Source organism: Antechinus flavipes, chromosome 1 (genome assembly GCF_016432865.1).
Source record: "Antechinus flavipes isolate AdamAnt ecotype Samford, QLD, Australia chromosome 1, AdamAnt_v2, whole genome shotgun sequence".
Lineage (NCBI taxonomy): Eukaryota > Metazoa > Chordata > Mammalia > Dasyuromorphia > Dasyuridae > Antechinus > Antechinus flavipes.
The window spans coordinates 724168752-724193282 of NC_067398.1; the positions used below are offsets into that span (position 1 = coordinate 724168752).

The 24531-nt window shown below is 40.0% G+C and overlaps 2 protein-coding genes across 2 annotated transcripts; both read right to left on the minus strand.

Annotated features, from left to right (window-relative positions):
• Positions 1–2978: 2978 nt before the first annotated feature.
• On the minus strand, positions 2979–6001 carry LOC127550143 (zinc finger protein 345-like). The gene has a single exon (XM_051979206.1). The coding sequence runs from the start codon at positions 5829–5831 to the stop codon at positions 3474–3476; it is 2358 nt and encodes a 785-aa protein (XP_051835166.1). The 5' UTR covers positions 5832–6001; the 3' UTR covers positions 2979–3473.
• Positions 6002–8996: 2995 nt separating this feature from the next.
• On the minus strand, positions 8997–14769 carry LOC127549056 (zinc finger protein 90 homolog). The gene is made up of 5 exons (XM_051976835.1): positions 14455–14769; positions 13382–13533; positions 12501–12627; positions 12116–12211; positions 8997–9160 (listed from the first exon to the last, which is right to left on the minus strand). The coding sequence occupies exons 2-5, from the start codon at positions 13418–13420 to the stop codon at positions 8997–8999; spliced, it is 426 nt and encodes a 141-aa protein (XP_051832795.1). The 5' UTR covers positions 13421–13533; positions 14455–14769.
• Between the last annotated feature and the right edge of the window lie 9762 nt (positions 14770–24531).

The following is a 24531-nucleotide window of genomic DNA, read 5'->3' on the forward strand; positions in this document are numbered from 1 at the left end:
AATCCAGTATTTGAAACTAGGTCATCTGTCTCTAAATCCAGTTTTCTTTTCCAAATCCCATTTTAAGGATATTTCAAATGAGAATAATTTTTGACACTTAAATGAGTAAACTTGGATTAGCTGAAAAATTATGTAGAATGCCTTATCTGCCACACACCAAGGATGGGTAAATAAACTATTTTCCTCTCCAAGACATCCATTTGGTGTCAGAATTTATTTGGTAACTCAATAACAACACGTCAATACATTCACTTTATCTTCCCCAATCTTTTCCACTTAATCCCTGTCAAAGATTGTTCTTAGGATGGTTTGAAGTAAAGATATGTTTTGTTAGCCTTATTTATAATAGGAATCTAATGATTATTAGTAATAATTGAGGCCTCTAGATCATTCTACTTTAAGTAAATGAAGACCTAGTATTCCAAATCATTAGGTGATGATTTTAGTGGGATGACTATTGACTTCCTTGTTTGGAAGGAGTGTATGCACTATATGTTCTATGTATGCACTAAAATCTGTTATCAAATGTAAAATAGACACAATTAGAAGAAAAATTAGTTGAATGCTGGAGAGAAAGTATCTTCAACAGACTTTTATCACTTAGGGAGAGAAAATAAGGAGCCTCTGATTAGTAGCCCATAAAAATCATTAGCAATGACTTTACTATGCAGTAATTTTACTTGTAAGGGAAAATCTGGCACTTTAAAGCATCTCTGGCTTTGTATAGACAGTAATTTTCCAGCCAAGAATAAAATAGAGTTGTTATAATTTTCATACTGGCATAATTATTGTCTCCCCTCCCTCTTGCTACATAATTTTCTGACCAAAAATAAAATTAATGCTGATACAGATCAGTAGCTTCTAGAAGCCCAAACTGTTACCTCTTTTCAATCCAAAAACAGTCTGTAGCCTTTTTTTTATTTTAATATTATGAAATGAAACATTTTGATGTGGATGGAGCTCATTTACCAAAATGAAAAGGCAAGATGCCTTTGATTCCAAAGGAATCTGCTACTACCCCAGTGTGAGTCCCTGCTATAAGATTAGATTGTGTTCAAAAAATTGTCAGTGGCTTGGACTGAACTCCATTTTATTTTTTATTTTTTTTATTTAATTTTTATTTAATAATTACTTTATATTGACACTCGTTTCTGTTCCGATTTTTTTTTCCCTCCCTCCCTCCACCCCCTCCCCTAGATGGCAAGCAGTCCTTTATATGTTGGATATGTTGCAGTATATCCTAGATACAATATATGTTTGCAGAACCGAACAGTTCTCTTGTTGTATAGGGAGAATTGGATTCAGAAGGTATAAATAACCTGGGAAGAAAAACAAAAATGCAGATAGTTCACATTCGTTTCCCAGTGTTCTTTCTTTGGGTGTAGCTGCTTTTGTCCGTCATTTATCAATTGAAACTCAGGTCTCTTTGTCAAAGAAATCCACTTCCATCAAAATATGTCCTCATACAATATCGTTGTCGAAGTGTATAATGATCTCCTGGTTCTGCTCATTTCACTTAGCATCAGTCTATGTAGGTCTCTCCAAGCCTCTCTGTATTCATCCTGCTGGTCATTTCTTACAGAACAATAATATTCCATAACATTCATATACCACAATTTACCCAGCCATTCTCCAATTGATGGGCATCCATTCATTTTCCAGTTTCTAGCCACTACAAATAGGGCTGCTACAAACATTTTGGCACATACAGGTCCCTTTCCCTTCTTTAGTATTTCTTTGGGATATAAGCCCAGTAGAAACACTGCTGGATCAAAGGGTATGCACAATTTGATAATTTTTTGGGCATAATTCCAGATTGCTCTCCAGAATGGTTGGATTCGTTCACAACTCCACCAACAATGCATCAAGTGTCCCAGTTTTCCCGCATCCCCTCCAACATTCATCATTATTTTTTCCTGTCATCTTAGCCAATCTGACAGGTGTGTAGTGGTATCTCAGAGTTGTCTTAATTTGCATTTCTCTGATCAATAATGATTTGGAACACTCTTTCATATGAGTGGTAATAGTTTCAATTTCATCCTCTGAAAATTGTTCATATCCTTTGACCATTTATCAATTGGAGAATAGCTTGATTTCTTATAAATTTGAGTCAGTTCTCTATATATTTTGGAAATGAGGCCTTTATCAGAACCTTTAACTGTGAAAATGTTTTCCTTCCCTTCTAATCTTGTTTGCATTAGTTTTATTTGTACAAAGGCTTTTTAATTTGATGTAATCAAAATTTTCTATTTTGTGATCAGTAATGGTCTCTAGTTCAACTTTGGTCACAGATTTCTTTCTCCTCCACAAGTCTGAGAGATAAACTATTCTATGTTCCTCTAATTTATTTATAATCTCATTCTTTATGCCTAGGTCATAGACCCATTTTGATCTTATCTTGGTATATGGTGTTAAGTGTGGGTCCATGCCTAATTTCTGCCATACTAATTTCCAATTATCCCAGCATGAACTCCATTTTAGCATGCATCATAAAGGGTAAGGGACAAAGCCCAAAGTGTGAAAACCAAAAGAATAGTGGGGAGCAGGAGAAGAGAGAAGTAGGTTAAGAGAAGAAGGTTTCAGAACAAAGAATATATCAGGGTCACAGTCACCAGGACAAGCATGCAACCAGAAGGCTTGACTTTGGGTGTAATTATTTTAAGGCCACAGCAAAAAAAGCAGCTTAAAAATCTCACAGGTCTTTCTCTGTCCTACTCCCATCTCACAAAACTTCCATCATTCCTCATCAGGCGTGGGAATACCTAGGTTCCGTCTTCCACATGATTGCTGCAGACCAGGGGCAAGATGAGGTATTATGGCTTCTTATCTTAATCATGGGCAGGGAAATGTGAGTGACCAGGGGAGGCACATCCCGCCAATCAAGGACTTAGAAATTTTCAGCATGGAAAACATAGAGGGTTTTAGAATGAGGGGAAGGGCAGTCAAAGAGGAGAGGACACATCTAAAACACAGGCAGCTCACTAGGCGTGATCTTTATGGAACTAACAAAACAATCAACTTAAGGACTTTGGCAATGTCTGTGACTCAGATAACATTACAGGCATGATTCCTTATCAAATTTTCAGATGACAATGCGAGATGGGCTATTTTACACAGTTTAACAAAGGTCCCCAAAAGATCATGATAGACTGGAACATCAAGTTTCATATTCTAATCACCACCTCAAACAGAAATATTCAAGACTACCACATGGAGTTGGCACTGGGAGTGGATTAACACTAAAGAAAGGAAGGGCTGAAATATACAAAGATAAAAGAATAGGGGAAACTAACAGAAAAGAAAGGATTTTTTCAGAAGCAAGTTTTTGCTCTGAGTGATAAGAATTAATTGAATCAAAGGTTCATATTTGATCACCACACAGTTCCAAATAGGCAGAAATATTATTGATTAATGTTATGAAGATAGGAAGAAATGAGGGATGATTTATAATTTAAGGTTTTTTTATATTAATTTCATTTGTGGAATTTATCTTCTCCTTTATAAATTATCTGGTGGTGAAATTTCCTTGGTTCCATGTCTTGTGTACTTATCAGTAAATTGTGGACTCTGACGGAATGTTTCCCCCATTCATTATATTTCTGTAAAGTATGAAATCGCTGATGTCTAGAGAGTTGTGACTTCAAGCGAAAGGCCTTCTCACATTCAATACATTCATAAGGTTTCTTTTCGCTATGAATTATCTGATGCTGTGTAAGTTGTGAGCGCCTTCGGAAAGCCTTCCCACATTTATTGCATTCATAAGGTTTCTCTCCAGTATGAATTCTCTGATGGTAAGTAAGGGATGAGTTGCAATTGAAGGCCTTCCCACATTCATCACATTTATAAGGCTTCAGTCTTGTATGGATTCTCTGATGTTCAATAAGTCCTGAGCTCCAGTGGAAAGCCTTTCCACATTCATTACACTCATAAGGTTTTTCTCCAGTGTGAATTCTCTGATGTTGAATAAGTTGTGCACTAAGAAGGAAGCCCTTCCCACACTGATTACATTCATAAGATTTTTCTCCAGTATGAATTCTTTGATGTCGAGTAAGTTGCATGCTCAGGCAAAAAGCCTTCCCACACTCATTACATTCATAAGGTTTCTCTCCACTGTGAATTTTTTGATGTCGATTAAGTTTTATCTTTTCTTGGAAAGACTTCCCACATTGACTACATACATAAGGTTTCTCTCCAGTATGAATTCTTTGATGTCGACTAAGTTGTATGTTTTCTCGGAACTTTCTCCCACACTCATTACATTCATAAGGTTTTCCTCCAGTGTGAATTTTCTGATGGCGAGTGAGTTGCATTTTTTCACGGAATGCCTTTCCACATTCATCACATTCATAAGGCTTTTCTTTACTATGGATTTTCTGATGTCGATTAAGCCCTGACCTCTGTCCAAAAGCTTTTCCACACTCATTACATTCGTAAGGTCTCTCTCCAGTATGATTTTTCTGGTGTCTAGTAAGTTGTGCCAACCAGTAAAAAGCTTTCCCACATTCACTACATTCAAAAGGTTTCTCTTCAGTATGCATTTTTTGATGTTCAGCAAGATCTGCTCTTATGTGAAAGATCTGCTCATGTTCATTTTGTTTATTTCCTGTATGAATCACATGATGTTGAATGAGTTGTCTGTTCTGACGGAAAGTCTTCCCACATTCAGGACATCCATAAGGTTTCTCTCCAGTATGGATTCTCTGATGCAGAGTAAATTGGATATTCAAACGGAAAGCTTTCCCACATTCATGACATTTGTAAGGTTTCTCTCCAGTATGAAGTCTCTGGTGTTCGGTAAGATGTGTGCTTAAATGAAAGGTCTTCCCACACTCCTTACATTCAAATGGTTTCTCTCCAGTATGAATTCTAAGATGGTAAGTAAGAGACGAGCTGTAGGTGAAAGTTTTTCCACATTCACTGCATTCATATGGTTTCTCTCCTGTATGGATTCTTTGATGAGAAGTAAGGGAAGAGCTACAGGTAAATGTTTTTTTGCATTCATTACATTTGTAAGGTTTCTCTCCAGTATGAATTCTCTGATGTTCAGTAAGATGTGTGCTTAAGCGGAAAGCTTTCCCACATTCATCACATTCATATGGTCTCTTTCCAGTATGAACTGTGTGATGATAAGTAAGGGAAGAGCTGGTGGTGAAGGCTTTCCCACATTCGTTACATTCATAAGGTTTCTCTCCTGTATGGATTCTATGATGTGAAGTAAGGGAGGAGCTGTGATTGAAGGCTTTCCCACATTCATTACATTGATAGGGTTTCTCTCCAGTATGAATTGTATTATGATACATAAGAGAGGAGCTGGTGGTGAAGGTCTTTCCACATTCATTACACTGATAAGGTTTCTCCCCAGTATGAATTCTCTGGTGGGAAGTAAGAGATGAGCTGCGGTTGAAGGCCTTCCCACATTCATTACATTCATAAACCTTTTCTTCAATATGTATTCTATGATGTTCACTGAGAACTGAGTTATTCCTGAAAGATTTTCCACATTCATTATAATTAGAAAAGATCTCCCTTGAGGAGATTATATTACTTTTACATAATTCTGAACCTAGCTGTATGCTCTTTTTCTGTGTATCAAGTTTATGGAGACTCTTTCCTACAGATACTCTCTGTTGAGGAAAAAGAATTGGTCCTAGATGAAAGCTTCTGCTATAGTTGTTGCATTCAACGTTTTTTACTTTGTTGGGAGCTTTCATATGATGAAATTTCTGTTGTATAAGATACTTATCCCCATTACTCTCTTGCCTCTCTAAGATAAAATTATATTTCTGGGATTCTCCTGACTTAGAGGCAGAGGAGCCATCCTCTGTACACATTTCCTCAGAAGATTCTTTCTTAGAAGTGTCCAGCTTTTGAGCTGATTCCTTGGCTTGAGGTATAATCTCCCAATCTGTAAGAAATTTGAAAAATTATCAATATTTTATTTATCTTCTTGTATACATAGCTCTGTTTTCCATAATCTTCACTGTAAAAATAAGATAAACAAAACAACTCCCCACAAAAAGTTGTACAATTTAAAAGGGTACAAAATAATAATACTACCATGTTTATGTAATATTTTTCATTTTATAAAAAATTTCACATTGATCCTTATTATAACCTCATGAGGTAAGAACTGCAATTAATCATATGTCCAAGATTAAATGACTAATAATGATGTGTCAAAGTAAAGATATGAACTAAAATATTTTGACTTCAATTTCCATTTTTTCATATTATATCATGTTGATTACATAAGTGGAAGTATACTTATTCTGTGTAATTTTGAAAAATGAACCTACAACCAGCAGATAGAAGCTCCAGGTGGGCTATTTTGAATTCCACAAAAAAACCAACAACCAAATATATGATGCTCAGATTCTTTATGGCATCTTAGAATAAAGAAGTGAAAAAAATCTCAGAAATCATCTTTTCTTTCTTTTTCTCAGAATAATGTTTTTTATTTTATTTTATTCAATAGTAGTTTGTTTTTCTAATTACATGTGAAAATAATTTTCAATATTCATTTTTTAAAAGATTTTGAGTTCCACATTTTCCCCCTTCTCAAGATAGCAAACAATCTGATATAGGTTGTACATGTACAATTATTTTAACAATATTTCCTTATTAGTCAAGTTATGAAAGAAAAATCAGAACAAAAGGGGAAAACTATCGTTCTCTCTCTGGATGGAGATAGCATTTTCCATCACAAATCTATTGGGATTGTTTGGGATCAATATATTGCTGAGAAGAGCCTAGTATATCACAATTGACCATCACATAATCTTGTTGCCATGTACAATGTTCTCTTGGTTTTGCTCATTTCACTTAGTATCAGTTCAGGTAAATCTCTCCAGGCCTCTCTGAAATCATCCTGCTGATCGTTTCTTACAGAACAATAATATTCCATTACATTTATATACTATAACTCATTCAACCCTTCCCCAACTGATGAACATTCACTCAATTTCCAATTCCAACAAAAAGAGCTGCTACATTTTTGCATTTGTGGGTTCTTTTCCCAATTTTGCTTTCTAAAGCTTCACTTTATAAAAAAAGGAAACTGAGTTAAAAATTATTTAAATAACTTGTCCAAGGAGAAAAGTAAAACAGCCAACAAAAAAAAAGAGAGAATGGAATAAGAACCTTTTTTTTTTTCCTGAGGTAATTGGGGTTAAGTGGCTTGCCTAGGGTCACACCTAGCTGCCCCTAGCATTTATTAAGCACCTATTTTTTGTCAGACACTGTACTAAGTGCTTTACAAATATCTCATTTGAGAGCAGCTAGGTGGTGCAGTGGATAGAACTCCAATCCTAAAGTCAGGAGGACTAGATTCAGACATTAACTAGCTGTGTGGCCCCAGACAAGTCACTTAACCCCAATTGCTTAGTTCCCCCCCCAAAAAAAAAAAACCTAAAAGCCATATATCTAATAACAATCTTCACAACTGTTATTATTGTTCTTTTATAAATGAGGAAACTGAGGCAGAGGTTGTGACTTGCCCGAGGTCACACAGCTAGCAAATGTTTGAAGCAGAACTGAACTCAAGCTTTCCTGACTCCAAATTCAGCTTTCTGCCTATGTGCCATCTAGCTGACCCTCAGTAGGACCCGTTTGCAATGGAATGCAATTCTTTGACATTTCATCCACGAACTGTCACAATAATCCATCAAACAAATTAACGACATATAAAGCAATCATATCATAAATCTTTTCATTTCTCTCCCTTTTTTGAATCTAAGGGAAATTTTAAAATCCTCAAGCAATGTTTCAAGGACTCCTCCACTTATCCCCACTGTAAGAAAATAACAACATAGCTTTTTTTGCCCCACTCTTGTAATTCATCATTCCTCCTAGCTGGAAGGAAGCTTCATGGTCACCTTATCTAGTCCAACACCATCATTTTTAATTAAGAACTGAGGCCCAGAGAAATTGAGGGACATCCCCAAAGCCACACAGTGGAAGCAGAGCCAGAACATGACCCTGGGTTCTCTAACTCCAAATGCATTCTTTCCCCTCTCTCGGATTCTCTGGAGCTCTCACATTTCTTCCAGGGCTACATCCTGCTTTGTATTCATCTCACAGTGCCTATCGGTGTCTTTTTAAATCTCTGAGCTGGTTGACACTTGATGCTCTCTTTGACCAGCTTCTCTGGGTGCTCGCTAATGCTCCCTAGTGCTTCCTACTGAACCTTGGACTGATTTGTCTCAGAGAATTCCAGTCTATCTGAATGCTGGGATCTGCTCTCCCCAAACAGTGGGTATAAAACAAACTGCTAGAGGCTCTCCCTGCTTCAGTCCATCTTCCAGTCAGTCACCAAAGTCATTTTTCCTACCCCTGAGTGTATCTCCTCCCTCCACCCTCCCCAATCAATAAAGCCTAGACTTCCCTTTACCTCTAGTATCAAGACTACAGTTCTGACCCATCTCCCCGGAGGTGCCGTTTTGTCTTGCTTGTGGAGAAAACCTGGAGGGCTTGAAATTTTCTGAATCCTCTCAGCAATTTTTACTTAAGGTGAATTGCCCTCCCCACCCCATTTCACTTAGCCTCTATAATATATAATTTAAAATATATAAACATATAAATATAAAGATATATAAATATAAAAAATATATATAAAAATATATATATATAAGGACACTAGGTGCAGAGGCCCAGACAGCACATTCCAGACCCAGCTCCTGCCCCTGAGGAGCAGGTATGTGCTTTGGAAGCAAAGGGGTTGTTGACCCAGAGCGGCCCAGGAAGCACATATGCTCTCCCCATAATGGGAATAGGTAGCCCAAAACACATATATTGGGGATCTTCACCATGGAGACAAGGGCCTAGAGAGCACATCCCAGAGTCCTCAGTTTAAAAGTGTGCATCCTAGAGTTGCTGGACCAAAGCACATTACCCAAGCTCCCCAGGTTGTGGGCTGAGGGTCCAACAGAGAACTTGGAGAGGTACTAAACTCTAGTTTCTCAGCTTCAGGGTTGGGATTGGAGCATCGGATTGGAGGCCTAGAGTGGGAACAACAGGCTCGCTAGCATGGGTGATGGAGGCCCAGAGCATTCACGCTGAGCTTCCCCAGGGTGAGTACCCCATAGAGTACATTCCAGAATTCCTTTGGTGTCTATCAGGATCCCCAGACTCTGCACTAGGTGGGATAGGAAGGTAAGGAAGCCTAGGATGTATGGGGGAATTTTAGAGTTGGAAAAAACCTTAACTGCAAGTGTAAAATATTGGGAGAGAGCCAGAGTTTTTTCCTCCACTAAGATATAGGTTGAAGATGGCATTCTTTGAAAAAATAAGCCAGTTCCATCTACATTAAAGATTTGCTCTGACAAGTCAGGGCATGCAGATTTCTTTTTAGAATTCTTTATGTCAAGTTAAATTGACAAAATGCAAATTTACAAAAACCACGAACTGCCTGTATAGTTAAATGACTTCAGACATCTTCTAAATGGGACTACAAAAGAATATACATACTTCCCAGTACAATATATAACTCACAAAAACTGACCAAGTTTTAGGATACAAAAGTATTGTAAACAAAGAGGCAAAAATAGTAAATGAATCTTTAAAGTACATAACTCAATAAAAACAGTCATTAAGTTAGGAAGCACTAATAAAAGACAATGATTCAAACTGAAATTTAATAATAAAAATCTAAATAATGAGTGGATAAAAATAAATCAAAGAAACAAATTATGAAAGAAAATGATAATGATGAAAGAACATACCAAAATTTCTGGGATGTGGCTAAAGCAGTCCTCAGGGGGAAAAATCAAATTTCTACAAACATATGTTAACAGAAACAGGGAAAAAAAAAAAAAGAGGATTAGTGAATTGAAAATGCATTTTAAAAATTAGAAAGACAAAAAAGAAACTTAAAATAAGCACAGAAGAAGAGAAATGAAAAATTAGAGTAAAACCTGATAAAATAGAAAAAATGATTAAAATGATTAAAAAATGATTAAATGATTAAAATGATTTTTAAAAACCTGGTTCTTTGAAAAGTCTAATAAAATTACTAAGCATTTAACTAATCTTATGAATTAATAAGAGGGAAGAAAAGAAAAGAAAATAGCAAATAATCAATGTGAAAACCCAGAAGGAATAAAAAATTGAATATATTATACACAGTTATATGTCAATAAAGCTGAGGACAGAGAAGAAATAGAGAAGTACCTTTAAAAATATATAAAATGTTCTGGGGCAGCTAGGTGACCCAAGAGCACCAGCCCTGAAGTCAGGAGGACCTGAGTTCAAATTTGACTTCAGACACTTAAGGCTTCCTAGCTGTGTGACTAGCAAGTCATTTAACCCCAATGGCCTTAGTAAAATTATATATATATATAATGCTCAGACTACTAAAAGATCAGATAGAAATTTTAAATAACCTGTCTCAAAAAAGGAAATAGATTTAGCTATAAAGGAACTACCTTCTCCCAATTCCTTCCTGACCACCTTTACAATGGGAATTTTGGTAGAGCTCTTGGTACCACTGGGGTACCATTGCAGGGTAGAATGGATGGTTTTTAGATTCCACATGGAAAGTAAAGAATGGGTACAAATTTCTACAGTCACCTTCTTCTCTCCAGACTGGCAGCTCTTAGTTCAGCTGCTGTCCCTTCCTGTATTCACCTTCTGATCCAGGAGATTCTGAATTACATCCTCATAAATATTCTCAGTGGTGATGATATGACTATATTCTGTAAAAATGTCCTTCTCATACTTGTGCAACTCCAGTTTGCAGCCCACCTCCAGCCTTCATGGCAGGTAGAGAAAGAAAATCTGAACAAGCCATTCTTGAACAAAATACTTCTAAGCAAATCTGCTCTCAGACTGTGTGTGTGTGTGTGTGTGTGTGTGTATGTGCCTCTGTCTCTCTCTCTGTTTCTCTCTCTCTCTCTCTCTTTCTCTCTCTCTATATATATATATAGATATATACATGTATATATAGATATAGACATAGATATAGATAGATATGTATGTCTCTATATATTTTTAACAGATAATCCGTATTATGACTTGTCTTCAGTGAGTGGCTGAGGACACATGCTGGTCTGAAAGCTGTTTCATGAGCTCCTGAGCACTGAAGACAAGCACATCTTTCCTTCAAACCCTGAAGACTATCCCAGTAGATAGTAGTTGCCCACTGGTAACCACATGGAAGAATCAGCTCTAAGTCCTAGGGCAAAACTCCCAGTGAGCAAACCTCCTCTTTCAGCACAGCAATAATCCGGCTCCTGTGCACATTTCTCATCTGACTAACTGTTTGCTGGCTGAGGAATGTGCCAAGAATGCCGGCCTCTTGCTGAGCAGGGTGCAGAAGCTTTTTGGTTTACCCGGCCGGCTGACGCTCCTCTTCCTGGCTGAAGGAGGACTCGGGAGGGCTACCCAGCACCGTTTGAAGTTTTTGAGCAATCTGATTGCTTAATGCAATCCTCCCAGGGAGGGGTATTCTCTAACTGTTTCAGAGTTTTTCCTTTTCTTGATGAAAATTTTGGAGCTCCAGGTGTAATACTATCTCTACCTCCTGATTTTTATGAGTGAAGATAGTTACTCAATATATTAGACAAGAAAGAAGAAATGGATAGTGTGGGGAGCCAAGACAGAAGAGGAGAAAGTGGAAGAGAAAGAGGATTTGACTGGAGCCATCTGAGACTAGAAGAAAATGGCAGTGGACACAAGTAAGGGAAACATATGAAAGTGAAACTAAGTCTTGTTGGAATCTTTACAAACTGTTAAGTCATTAGAGTTGATAGAGACAATAATTATCTTAGAACCAAGCAGGAGAGAGAAAGGCCTCTAAGAAAAGCTAACCGGGCTATATTGGAGACAATTTATCTGAACTTTTATCACCTGGCTGCATTTTGGGTGATTATTCCTTTCAACTGATACTAAAGCTGCCTCCAGAAAACCTCCCGAGAAACCTGCTTTCTCCCAGAGAGAACCTTTGTATTATATTTTAAAGAAGAACAAGAACTCCAACAAAGTCTCTTTGAAAGAGTTTGTGTCAGAGGCCCGCAGTTCCTCTCTCAGAGACAGGAGGCAATTTGAGGAGAGCTCCAACTCCACCTTTTAAGAAGCTCTTCCCCTGCTGGCCTGAGGTTCATGAGTCCTCAGCACTCACCTGGACACAAGCTTGCCGGGACATCTCCGTTCAGCACCCATGGCCTTCCTCTTTGCTCCAGCTGGTGGATCACAGGGGGTTTGGGACCTGCAAACCCTGTTCAGTGAAAATGAGAAAAGGCTAAGGGCAGGGGCCTTCCTTGATTTCTGGTGTCTTTCTACAAATGAAGTTAAGAGAATCTCTGGGTTGAGAGAAGGGAAGATTGGAGATCTGACCCCAAGGGCAACATCATCGAGCTGGAAGCCTCCTGCTCCCCTGTGAACAGTCCCAAAAGGAATCTCTGGCGGTATCCACAAATAATTGTCCAACATTCAAGCCCCACTCCCCCTCCATCAATGGGGATCGCCCTGCGGCAAGGTCTGGAAGCCAGGGCAGCTGTCCTTACCCAGGCAGACCAGGTTTCCATAATTCTCCAGCATCACATCTCGGTACAGTTCTTTCTGAGCAGGGTCCAGATGTCGCCACTCCTCCGGAGTGAAGTCCACGGCCACATCCTGGAACGTCGGGAAACTCTGAAATACCCAATGCGAGAGCGGGCTGACCCTACTGCCCGCGGGCCTTTGGGGTGCTCGCTCTAGGTTAAGGAGCGTGGGGCGAAGTAAAAGGCCCAAGCCTCAGGGTGCACCAGATCCTGATTCCCGGGAGAAAACCGGAATCAGGAGAGCGGCCGGGCCGTATTGTGCCCACTTTACAGATGAGAAGCTGGACGTGAGAAGGCCAGAGGCACATCGCCAAACACAGGTAAGGACCCGAGCAGAGCCCAGCTCCCCTCCCCTGTCCCACTTTCCCTCCCGCCTCTCCAGGAAACCCCCCGGGCGCCGCTTCTGGCTCCAGACTTTAGGTTCAGCCTTTCCCCTCACCAACAAACCGCGGCCTCGGGCTTTCCCATACCAACCCTCCCCGCGCATCTCAAACAAGCATCATCTTGTAATTACAGCGCCCTCCCCCCCCGCCCCCCACGGGGTGGGAGGAGAATAGGTAGGTCCTGCTGCTCTCCCCAGCCACCAGCCGCATCCTTTCTGCTGAATTTCCTTCCATTTGTTCTTCGGGCCCATTTCCGACTCAAGGAAACGAGGCTCTCGGAGTCAGTCACAGCAGCACCGACCCAGGCCGGGAGGGAACATTTCCAAAGCGCTTTCTAAACAACCTCTTATTTAATCTCATCACAGTCACATGGCAGCTTAGGTAGGGGGAGGAGCAGGACCCCAACCAAATATTCCTTAAGGATGAGGGGAGAAAGTGAAGGGTCAGGAAGGACCAACCCACCTGGTGGGCCTTGGCTGCCCGCAGAGACACCGGCGCCATTCCCTTGGGCCCTCAGCAGGCAGAACTGGAGACAAAGGGCCCTGCCTTGGGGGGTGGGGGAGAGGCTCACGGGCAGCCCCCTGACCCAATCCAGGACGCACGAAGTGAAGACGCTGTTGGGGACACGAAAACAGAAAGCTGCCGTCAGCCTCAAACCAGCACCCACAGACCCCGAACCTGGAGTCAGGAAGCATATTCACCTGCCCACGGTGTGCCTGTTTCCTCCTCTGTAAAATAGGAATCAATAACAGCGCCTGCCCTCCCCTACACCCCCATTCCCCGGAGGTTGGCAAACTTTAAAGGTTCCCTTTTATCAGTTAATAAACATCTGGGCTTCCTGGAGGCCGGGCTCTGCCTCCACAAAAGACCCATTCTGAGAGGGGGACTAGGAGGGGCAGCCACCGATACGGGGTCTGCAAGGAGATCGCGGGTTCCAAGGAAGGGAGGTGACGGGTTTGTCAGAGATTTCCCACAATGAAGGGACCCTCAGGACCCAGAAGGAGCGGGAGAGGGGCGACCTCAAAATAGGCCCAGGGCCCAGGATTCGGTCTCCGCCGGCCCAACATGGTCAGGAGGGCACAATGAGAAGCCGAGCAGTTTTGAGGGTGAAGGCCTCCCCGGGGGGAGGGGAGGGGGTGGATATATTGACTCAAATGGAATCCCCCCTCTCCCGGCACTGCGCTCTACGCAATCACGGAGGTGAGGCAGAAGGGATGGCATCCAAGGGGATGTGCTGGGCACGGGCGCCCGACCCGCGAGAGGGAATCGCGGCTAAAGGAAAATCTAGCTGAGGGGTACCCGGGCTGCGGCAGGCAAGAAATTGGCCCCTTGAGGAAGGGGAGAGGGGAGCAGGACCTGGGGAGGGCCACGCCTCCTGTTGGCTTCTTGTCCTTGCGCGGCTCCGCCCTCCCAACAGGAGGAGGGGGTGTGATTGGGGCGGGCCGCGAGAGGGGCTCATTTTGGACGTAGGCGCGCTTCCCTCCCTCTTCCTCCCTACAGCCCAGAAGGCTACGACCCCCCTCTGCCCGACTCACCCCGGTCAGGACTAGGGGTCTGGCCCCGGGGCGCTGAAGACAGAGCAGAGCCGAGGGCGTAGGGAGAGTCTGACGGCGGCCCAGAGACGAGCTCAGGACTGGGCGGAAGTGACCGAACGTCTGCCCTTCTGGCCTCGCCTCCACCAGTGATGCTCCAATCCCGGGGAGATATTTTCCAAACTAGGCTAGCCTGGTTTCCATGACAACTGAAGTCAGCTGGGGTCCTCCCTGCAGGCCCGCAAGATGTGGGAAATGTAGCTCTAGACTGTGGCACACAGCTGGAGCATGCTAAATACCCATCTCTCCCCTGGCTGGGAGGGGCTGCTGCAGGAGGCAAACCCGGCCAGCCCCTTCACAGGGGCCACTTGGGCGCTTGCCATCTCCTCACCCCCTACCCAGACCATGAGGACCAGGCGCTGCAGGTCCTGGCACTTACATAGTAGGGGAAGGGGCAGGTCCCTCTCTTCAAGAGTAGATTTCCCAGCCAGTTTCCACCTCCTGGATTATGGATGCCCTGGACCTCCCGCTAGGAGGATCTGTGATGGTCCCTCCCTGCGATCCAGCTGACCAGTCCTGGGGCCCAGGGGGCAAGCGCATGCTCTAGAGCCTGGTGGCACATCCCCTTGGTCTTCATTTGCTACCTGTCCAATGACTTACAAGGGCCTCCTCAGCTCCCACCATGGAAGCTCCCATTTCAGGGTCCTGGTGTGAGGGTCATCCTTGTGTGACCTCTGCAGGTCTCCCCTTCTCTGGGCCTGGTGTGCTCCATGAGAATGCTGGACTCAGTGGGCTCCCTTAACCACTCCTGAGGCTATGAACTCCACTGACAGGGGCCACGAGAGCCCCTTCTTTCCAACTAAAGCAGTGGAGGATTTATCAAAGATGAGACAGAATCTGAAAACCTTTAGGACAGTGGTGTCCGATTCACGTAGACAACAACATCCCCTGTGTTTTAGTTGGGTTTTATCGCTTTCGTTCAGTATTTCCCAATTACACTTAATCTGGGTCAGTCCACCCCAGTGTGGTATGTTTGACATCTCTGGGTGAGGGGACAGCTGAAGCCATACTTTTGGGAACAGTCCTGTCTTGTTATGATTCTTACAAGTCACTGGAATTGATAGGCACTCCAGGAGATTCGCAGGCCAGGAAGGACAAGCCCACTCCCGGAGGAGTCAGCCTTACTTAGAGTTCACACCTTTAAGAGATCGTATATAAGGAGCTCCCACAAGCCAACTAGAGACTTTTGGGAGATTGAGAAGCCAGGATTCAGTTGGGCAGAATGAGGGATTCAGAGAGAGCTGGAGGCTGAAGCTGGCAGAGGCAAAAGGACTAGCAACAGGAGCTTTCAGAACCAAGGACAGAGATAGGCCTCCAAGAAAGCTAACTGGGCCATTTGGAAAGAGACAATAAAGGATCTGAACTTTTAACACTTGGCTGCATTTGAGGTGATTATTATTTTGAACTGAAATGAAGGCTGCTTCCAGAAGCCCCCAGAGAAATCTGCTCCCAGAGAACATTATGTTTTAGGGAAGAGAACATTACACTGTTTCTCAGTGCTTTCTTCAGCAGAGAAGGAACAGACCAAATGCAAATGACTAAAGCAAACTCCAGAAACAATGGATTTTTTTAATGACGTCAAAGTAGAAAATCTGAAAATTAAGAGATTAGCCAAACTGAAGGGAAAGCCAAGAAACAAACAACAAATTGAATGTGTAAATAAAAGTAGGACCTGGTGAATTTTAAAAGCAATTCTTTTATTGGCCAAGGAGCAAGAAGAGTCATAAAGTGCACTTTCAAAAAGGAGAGTGACTTTCCATCTGTCAAATCTTTGAGTTGTCTCCTGCCACCCCAAGCAGGAATCGTGGACAGATAGAATATGCTTATAAAGCAGAGCGCAGGTACCTTATTTTGTTTCAGTACAGGTAAGCAATTAGTGATGATGGGATGGGCTGTCTAGTGTGCTAACAAGCAAGCATTATTGGGAGAGCATCTCTATATGTAGAATTTGGAGACCTGTTATTTCAGCAGCAAACAAGCAAGATCACACCATCTCCTTAAGTGTCTAGATGCAATCCAATTAAAATCAAGAAGAAAGATATAGTTCAGGACACTGAAGGCTGTCCAGAGGGAAGGGTAATTGTGGTGGAAACCATGTGGGTGAAGATTAATGGAGTTTAAGAAACAGACTCTGCACAGAGACACCATATTGGAATGGGGAGAGACTTCAGTTAACCAGGTATCAAACAATGATCACTATTTGACAAAAGTGGAGCAACTAATATTTTTTCACTTCCCTTAACAATGATTTCATCCTTTGAGAGTTAGAGGAATCAACCAAGGAGAATCTCCTGCCTCCCTTCCTTTAAAATTAATGCCTTCCCTCAGTGGAGTAGCTCCAATTTATTCTATCTCAATCTTGTTTGCATGACCCCTGCCCCATTAGGCTGTGAGCGGGGCTGTGAGCGGCTTAAGGGGAGGCCTGGGTCTATATTTGTATGTCCAGCTCTTAGAAATGTGCTATGCCCGTATAAGAGTTTAAAGCGTGGTGACTTCATTCACTAACTATGAGAAACCATTGCTAGGATGAAAATGATGGGAATATTAGATTAAAGGAAAAAGCCTACCTTTAAGTTTGTGATAAAGATGAATAAAGCTGGACATAATTGTACCTGTACCCTAGATTTGAGGGAAATCAGGTTTTCTAATGATTCAAAGGAAAGAAGTGTAAGGTCTTATGAAATTCTTGAAAAAAGCAGTGTAAGAAAAAAGGGAAACTTTCACGATTGGAGTTCTGAAGATACAAAAAAGAAACCAATAAGGAAGAAAAACATAATTGTTTTTTACCGTTGAAGTGGTTGTGGATGAATAGCAAACTTGCCAATTTTGTGTCAACTATGTTTCCCAAAATCCCCCTCTGCTCCTTTTCCAAACATTCACATCCTATAACAAAAAAAGAGGTAGGGAAGAAATAAAAAATGTAATCAAAGTAATCCTTAAAATTGTGCATACTCTTTGATCCAGCAGTCTCACTGCTGAGTCAGTATCCCAAAGAGATTTATAAAAAAGGGGGGGGGGAAGTGCTTATGTGCAAAAATGTTTATAGCAGTTCTTTTTGTAGGGGCAAGGAACTGGAAAATGAGTCGATGTCCATCAATCGGGGATTGGCTGAATAAATTATGATATATGAGGATAATAGAATATTATTCTATTATAAATGATGAATAGGCTGATTTCAGAAAAGCCTGGAAAGATCTACATGAACTGAGACTGAGTAAAATGAGCAGAATCAGGAGAACTTTGCACATGGAAACAAGATTATATATGATGATCAGCTGTGATGGATTTGACTGAATAATGTGATGATTCAAGCAAATTTTAATAGTCTTGGGATGAAAAATATTAGTCACAACCAGAGAGAGATCTATGGAGGCTGAATGTCGATAGAAACATAGTATTTTCACCTTTTTTATTTGTTTCTTTTCTTATGTTTTTCCCCTTTTGATCTGATTTTTCTTGCACAACATAACAAATATAGAAATATATTTTAAAGGATCGCACATATTTAACCTATACCAGATTGTTTGCTGTCTTGGAGAGGGAAGAGGTAAGGAAGGGAGGAAGAAAAATTTAGAACACAAAGTTTTACAAAAAATGTTGAAAACTTCTTTACATACATTTGGAAAAAAAATACTATTTAAAAAACGAATCAATATATCATTAAGTAAATAAAACCTTCCCTCTAGTAGAAAGCCTTTTTGTATAAATTGCATTCATAAGGGTTTTCTCCAGCATGAATAAGGTATGAATGCTAGCAAAAAGTTTGTCCACATACATTACATTCAGAAGGTTTTTCTCCAGTATGAACACTGAGACAGAATATGTCATTTTTTGACTGAAGATATTCTCATATTTATATTTATGAAGTTTTTCTCCAGTATAAATTTTCTGATGCTGAATGAGAAATGATTTTTTAAATAAACCCAAATTGCCCTTTGTTTACTGCATCATATCTGAAAAGAATACATTTAATGTTTCTATCTTTTTAGACTTGATTTTGAATTTTTATGCCCTCATACATGGCCTATTTTTATGTAGGTACCATCTGCTGCTGACAAAATAAGTTGTAATAATGAGATGATTGATGTCATTTCCAATGATCTTGTGAGGAAGAGAGCCATCTACACCCAGAGAGAGGATTGTGGGAACTGAATGTGGATCACAATCTAACATTCTCACTCTTTTTCTTGTTGTTCTCACTGCATTTTGTTTTCTTACTCATTTTCTTTCTTTTTTGATCTGATTTTTCTTGTACAGCAAGAGAATTGTGTAAATATATTTACACATATTGGATTTAACATATATTTTAACAAGTATAACATATATTGGATTGCTTACCATCTAGGTAAGGAAGGGGATGGGAGAAAGGAGGAGAAAATCTGAAACACAAGGCAATGCAAGGGTCAATGTTGCCAAATTATCTGTGCATATGTTTCGAAAATAAAAAGCTTTATTTTTTAAAATGGGAAAAAATAACTAAAAAAAAAAAAAGGCATATTTCTTTCTTTTCCTATTCAGTTTTCTCCAAAGGTCTGTTATATCTGACTTTTCTAATATTCTATTCACCAGGAACTTTTGTTCTCTGATTCAAGGACATAAAGATCATTTTCTTTGACTATTTCTTGAAAGCTGTCCAGGTTCTCCTTTTCATTACAGCTTTCAGGTAGTCCATGATTCTGATATTATCTCTCTTGAATCTAATTTCCAGGTCAGTTGTTTTTCCACTGAGGTGTCTTACATTTTCTTCTATTCTTTAGATTGTTTTATTGATTCTTGATATTTCATAGAGTCATCAGCTTCCACTTGCCCAATTCTAACTTTTAAGAAGTAACTTCCCTCACTTAGTTTTTGAAAATTCCTTTTCCATTTGGCCAAATGTTCTTTTTAAGCAGTTTTTTAGTGGCTTTTTGTATCCCCTTTTCCATTTGACTATTTCTACTTTTTAAGCTGTTGTTTTCTTTTCACAAGCTCTTGACTCTTGTTTTTCATAATTCTCTTGCATCATTTATTTTCCAAATTTTTCTTCAACTTATCTGATTTTTAAGCTCCTTTTTAAGCTCATAAGTTCTTTCTGGGCTTGAGACCACTCCTCATTTTTCTTTGGAGATTTTGCCCATATGTGTTTTGACATTATCATCTTCTTCTGAGTTTGTGTCTTGATTTTCCCAGTCATCATAATAACTTTCTGTGGTCAGATTCTTTTTTTTTTCCTGTATATTCATATTTTTCAGTCTTTTATCTTTCTTTTAAATTTGAGCTCTGTTCCTGAGGTAGAAGGGGAACCACCCCAGGCTTCTTATCCAGGGGACTGCAAACCCTGGCCATTTATCTTGTGTTGCAATGATGCACTAGGAGAGTCGGGCAGGGGATGGCTAGTGCTGCTGAAGACCATAGGAGTCTGGCAGCTTACCTGGAGATGAGGTCTCAGTGCTGGTGTCTGGTGTGTGCTAAGGCTGGTGGAGTGTTCCTCCATTTGGTATTTGTCTGTGTTCCTGGGGCTACATTGAAGCACATTATGATCCCAGCATTAGTGGTTTGCCTGGCTATGCTTGATCATATGGTGTCTACTGTTTGCCCAGGGTTATGCTTTCAGAACTGGTATCCATTTGCCCATTCCCCTGACTATGTTGAAGCATGTGTGTATGTGTGTATTGATGGGTGTTCATTTGCTCCACTGCACTCATGATCTCCCTCTAGCTTGCTGAGGTGGGACTTGCTGCGGGCTTGGTATGCTTAAACCACTAGAACTGCCTCTGATCTAGCCCTGTTGAGATGCTGGACTGTACTTCCCTTTTATTGAGTGAGACAGATTCTTCTTGCTGACTTTTCAAGTTTTGGCTTAAAAGAATGTTTCACCCCATGTTTTTATGGTTCTGCTGTTTCAGAATTTGTTTGGAGGCACTATTTTATGACTTTTGGGAGGTGGATAAGGGAGAGTTATGGCAATTTCCCACTTACCCTCTTGGTTCCCAGAAGCAAAACAAACAAAACAACCTCTTTTAAAACTTTTAGGGAAATACCTTTTTCATAAAGTCATCCCAGATCTCCAAGCCCAAAGGCCATCACTATAAGCCTAAATAATTTACCTTGTTCTTAATTTTGCATGAATTATCTTTATATATATTCATGTATAAGTACCATCAGGTAGAGACAGGAGGTATATGAAAAATCAGTCACCATCACCACCCTGCACATCCCACAGATTCTGATGGAGATAGCCTAAGACGTAACATAAGTACATGCCTTGGAAATAGCACTCTACCATTAAATGACCACAACTCTTTAACCATTCAATCATCACTGAGGGGAGAAATCAAGATGGAGAGGGGCTCCACTTTCCTTATCATCAGCAACAACAGGGGCTAACCAACTGCCACCAACAAGTGGATAAGCACAGAAGGGACCAGCCATTCCAATAAATTGTTAACCAACTGCCACAGATGTGGCAGGAAAGCCCAAGGGAGGACTCTAAGGGAAAGATGAAAGGCAGTATGTGCCAAGCAAGTCAAACCACAACTACAACCTTGGCCATCAACTCTGCTCAGCATTTGGACCCTGAACCCAAGAGCCCCGGGGAACTGCAATCAATGCTTCCAGTCATTACCTTGGGAAAAACTCCAGGGAAGATGCAGCCTGGACACTCCTGTAAGGACTAAAGCCACATAGACCCAGAAAATAAAGTGGTTGATTTAAAGTCAAATGGTTCAACATCAGAAAGTGATGTTTTTTTAATCACTAAATTACATTGAAGAAGAGATATCAGAGCAGAGCCAAGATGGAAAAAAGGCAGGTGCTTACCTGAGTTATCCCTCAAACAAAATATAGAGTAGCAAAACACACAAAAAGGATAGATTGAAACAATTCTCCAAGTAACTTAGGTCATCAGGAAGTCTGTTGTACCAGGTAGAGTACAGTCCAGCACAGGTTGGGCCAGCCTATCTCCTCTATCAGGAGTGGGCAGCATATTTCATCACAACTTTCCTAGAAATCTAGCTTATTTTATTGATAAGAGTATCTAAAAATTTTCAAGGTTTTTTTTTTTTTTACCACATTGTTCTTTTGGTTCACTTCATTCTGTATCAGACCATTAAAGTTTTCCCAGGTTTTGCTGGACCCCTTTTTAGAGCACAAGTCTTCCATTGCATTCACATTGGTTCTTTTCCAATTGATAAGCACCCCCTAAGTTTCCATCACAAAAAGAACTGTTATATATAATTGTGATGAGATATTGTTGTGCTATAAGGAATGAAGAGCTGGATGCTCTGGGAAGAAAGTCAGAATAACTTACATGAACCGATACAAAGTGAAATGAACATAACCAGGGGAACACTGGATATAGTAAGAGCAATATAGTATGATGATCTACTGTGAATAATTTAGATATCCTCAATAATACAATGATCCAAGGACATTGTGAAGGACTTATGATGACAGAAGTGATGGAATCAGAATGCAGACTGAAGATTCATTTTGTTTCTTTTCACAGCATTAGTTACTTGGAAATGTCTTGCGTGACTACATATGTCTATAACTTTTGTCAAATTGCTTGTCTTCTCTATGGGGGAAGAGAGGGACAAATATGGAAGTCAAAATTTGGACAATGTTATAATTGTTTTTATACATAATTGGGAAATATCTATATATATATACACATATAAATGTGTATATAAATGTGTGTATGTATACATATATATGTATATAATTACAAAAGATGAATTTCCATCCCCTTTACTGCTGTACCTTAAGGACCAAGGGATTTTTAAAAATAATTATTATAATGTCTAGCAAGTATATAGTGCCTACTATGGGCCAGGCATTATGCTAAGGCACTTACAGATACCTCACAGCAACTCTGAAAGGTAAGTGTTATTATCCCCCTTTTATAGATAAGGAAATTGAAGCCCAATAACATTAAATGACTTGCTTAGGGTTACCCAGTTAGGAAGTGTCTAAAGGAAAATCTGAACTCAGGGCTTCTTGGGTCCAGGTCTAACCCTATGTGCACTGTAGCAACCCGCCCCCCCCCCCAGTTGCCTTTCTGCCTTGTACCTGAAATATTCCATGTGCTGTGACTCCCTTCCCATAAGAATGAATTCTTTACAAGCAAGGACTGTCTTACTTTTCTGTTTGCATGCTCCATTTTTTTGGGGGGGTTCTGAGTTTTCTCCTTTACTCCACCACTCATTTAGAAGGCAAGTAATAAGATTTTGTTTATACATGTGAAATCAAGCAACACATTTCTATATTAGAATTTCTATGTTAAAATAATAAAGTTTTGAAAAATACATTAATCTGTACTCAGTTCTCTCTCTAGATTTTGGAATTGCCATAGATCATTGTCTTGATTTAAGTAGCTAAATCTTTCACAGTTTATCATCATTATAGTATAACTGTTACTTTTTACAGTGTTCTGTTTCTGCTCATTTCACTTTGCATCATTTCATATAAGTCTGCCAAGATTTTTCTAAAGCCATTACTCTCACCATTTCTTCTAGCATAATAGTATTCCATCCTTAGTCATATACTACAACTGATTCATCCATTCCACAGCTGATGGCAATCCTCTCAATTTCTAATTCTTTGCCATCACAAAAAGAGCTGCTATTAGTATTTTTGTACATAAGGTCCGTCTTCCCCCCCCCCTGCTTTTTTAAAAAATCTCTTTGGGATATAGACTCAGTAGTGGTATTACTGAATTAAATGGTATGCACAATTTTATATCTCTTTGGGCATACTTCTGAATTATTTTTTGGAATAATTGAGCCAGAGCTCTTGAGCTTACCCTTGAAGGAAACATAAGATTTCAAAAGACAAAAGCAAAGAGAGATGATGTTCCAGGAATGAGAAACTGCTGGGATAAAAGCATAAACATTGTAGGTAGAGTGTGAGGCAGGAGAAACAGTAAAGTAGATAGTTGGGTGGATCCTATAATGTGTAGAGAGGATTGATAAAGAATATGTTTGGAAAGGTAGGCTGGAACTATCTAAGAGAGAATCTCAAAGGAAGTTTTTTATCTTGGATTCCTAGAAAATTGGGACAAGTTTAAAGTTGGTTATGTTTTGTATTTTTTTTTATCTAAAAACTTTTGTATTCCATTGCTTTGGCCATTTGTCTCTTAAGAAAATGAATCTGTGGAATCCCCTATCATTTCTTGATGACTTTTTAAAAGCTTTCCTCTAAGTTTTAAGTCCTTATCACTTATTGTCATGATTTTATCTGATTTTTCCCAACAAATTTTATTCAATGATAATGCCTGATTTCAGTCAATCAGCAAGCACCTTCTGTGGTTCTGCCATGATGCTATGAAGACAAGAATGAAATAATCTTTGACCTTAACAATCTTCTGTTGGGGAAGACAAAATAAATAACCAAAATCTTTTATTATGTTTTAAGTAAAATCCAGAGAGAGAACTGAGTAAAGATTAATGTATTTTTTAAAACTTTATTATTTTAACATAGAAATTCTAATATAGAAATGTGTTGCTTGATTTCACATGTATAATCAAAATCTTATTACTTGCCTTCTAAATGAGTAGTGGAGTAAAGGAGAAAACTCAGAACTCAAAAAAAAATTTTTTAATTAAAATTTGATTGGGAGATAAGAACTCTGTTCTCAAAATTATTCAATCTGCAAGAGAAACTCCTGAGGTAAGCCTTTGAGTCAATAACCATTTATTAAAGGGACTCTTCAATGGCTGGGACTCAGATCTTCTTCACAAAATGAGATGTCACTTTTCCCAACAATCTTATTTTTATAGGGTTTGATATTCAGACACTCAGAAGAAGTAAAATAAAATACAGTCTTAAGTTGATAGACCTTGTTCTGACTCCAGAGGACTAGAAACATGGGTGGTTGGAAAATGGGTAAGACAAGTGTCATCCCTGCTGAGTAAGTGGTCATAAAATGGGCTCTTCTTTATGTTGGGAGAGGATAATCTGGAGGCACAAAAATAAGTGACTTTTCATGTCACATTAAGTATCCCACCCACATTTGATTTGATCATGACCCAAAAAGTAGAG

Coding starts and splice junctions, on each gene's coding strand:
- LOC127550143 (XM_051979206.1), bottom strand. CDS start 5,831: ATGTGTACAGAGGATGGCTCCTCTGCCTCTAAGTCAGGAGAATCCCAG.
- LOC127549056 (XM_051976835.1), bottom strand. CDS start 13,420: ATGGCGCCGGTGTCTCTGCGGGCAGCCAAGGCCCACCAG. Junction 12,212..12,500: donor TGGAAACCTGGTCTGCCTGG/GTAAGGACAGCT, acceptor TTCACTGAACAG/GGTTTGCAGGTCCCAAACCC. Junction 9,161..12,115: donor CCCGGCAAGCTTGTGTCCAG/GTGAGTGCTGAG, acceptor CATACATCCTAG/GCTTCCTTACCTTCCTATCC.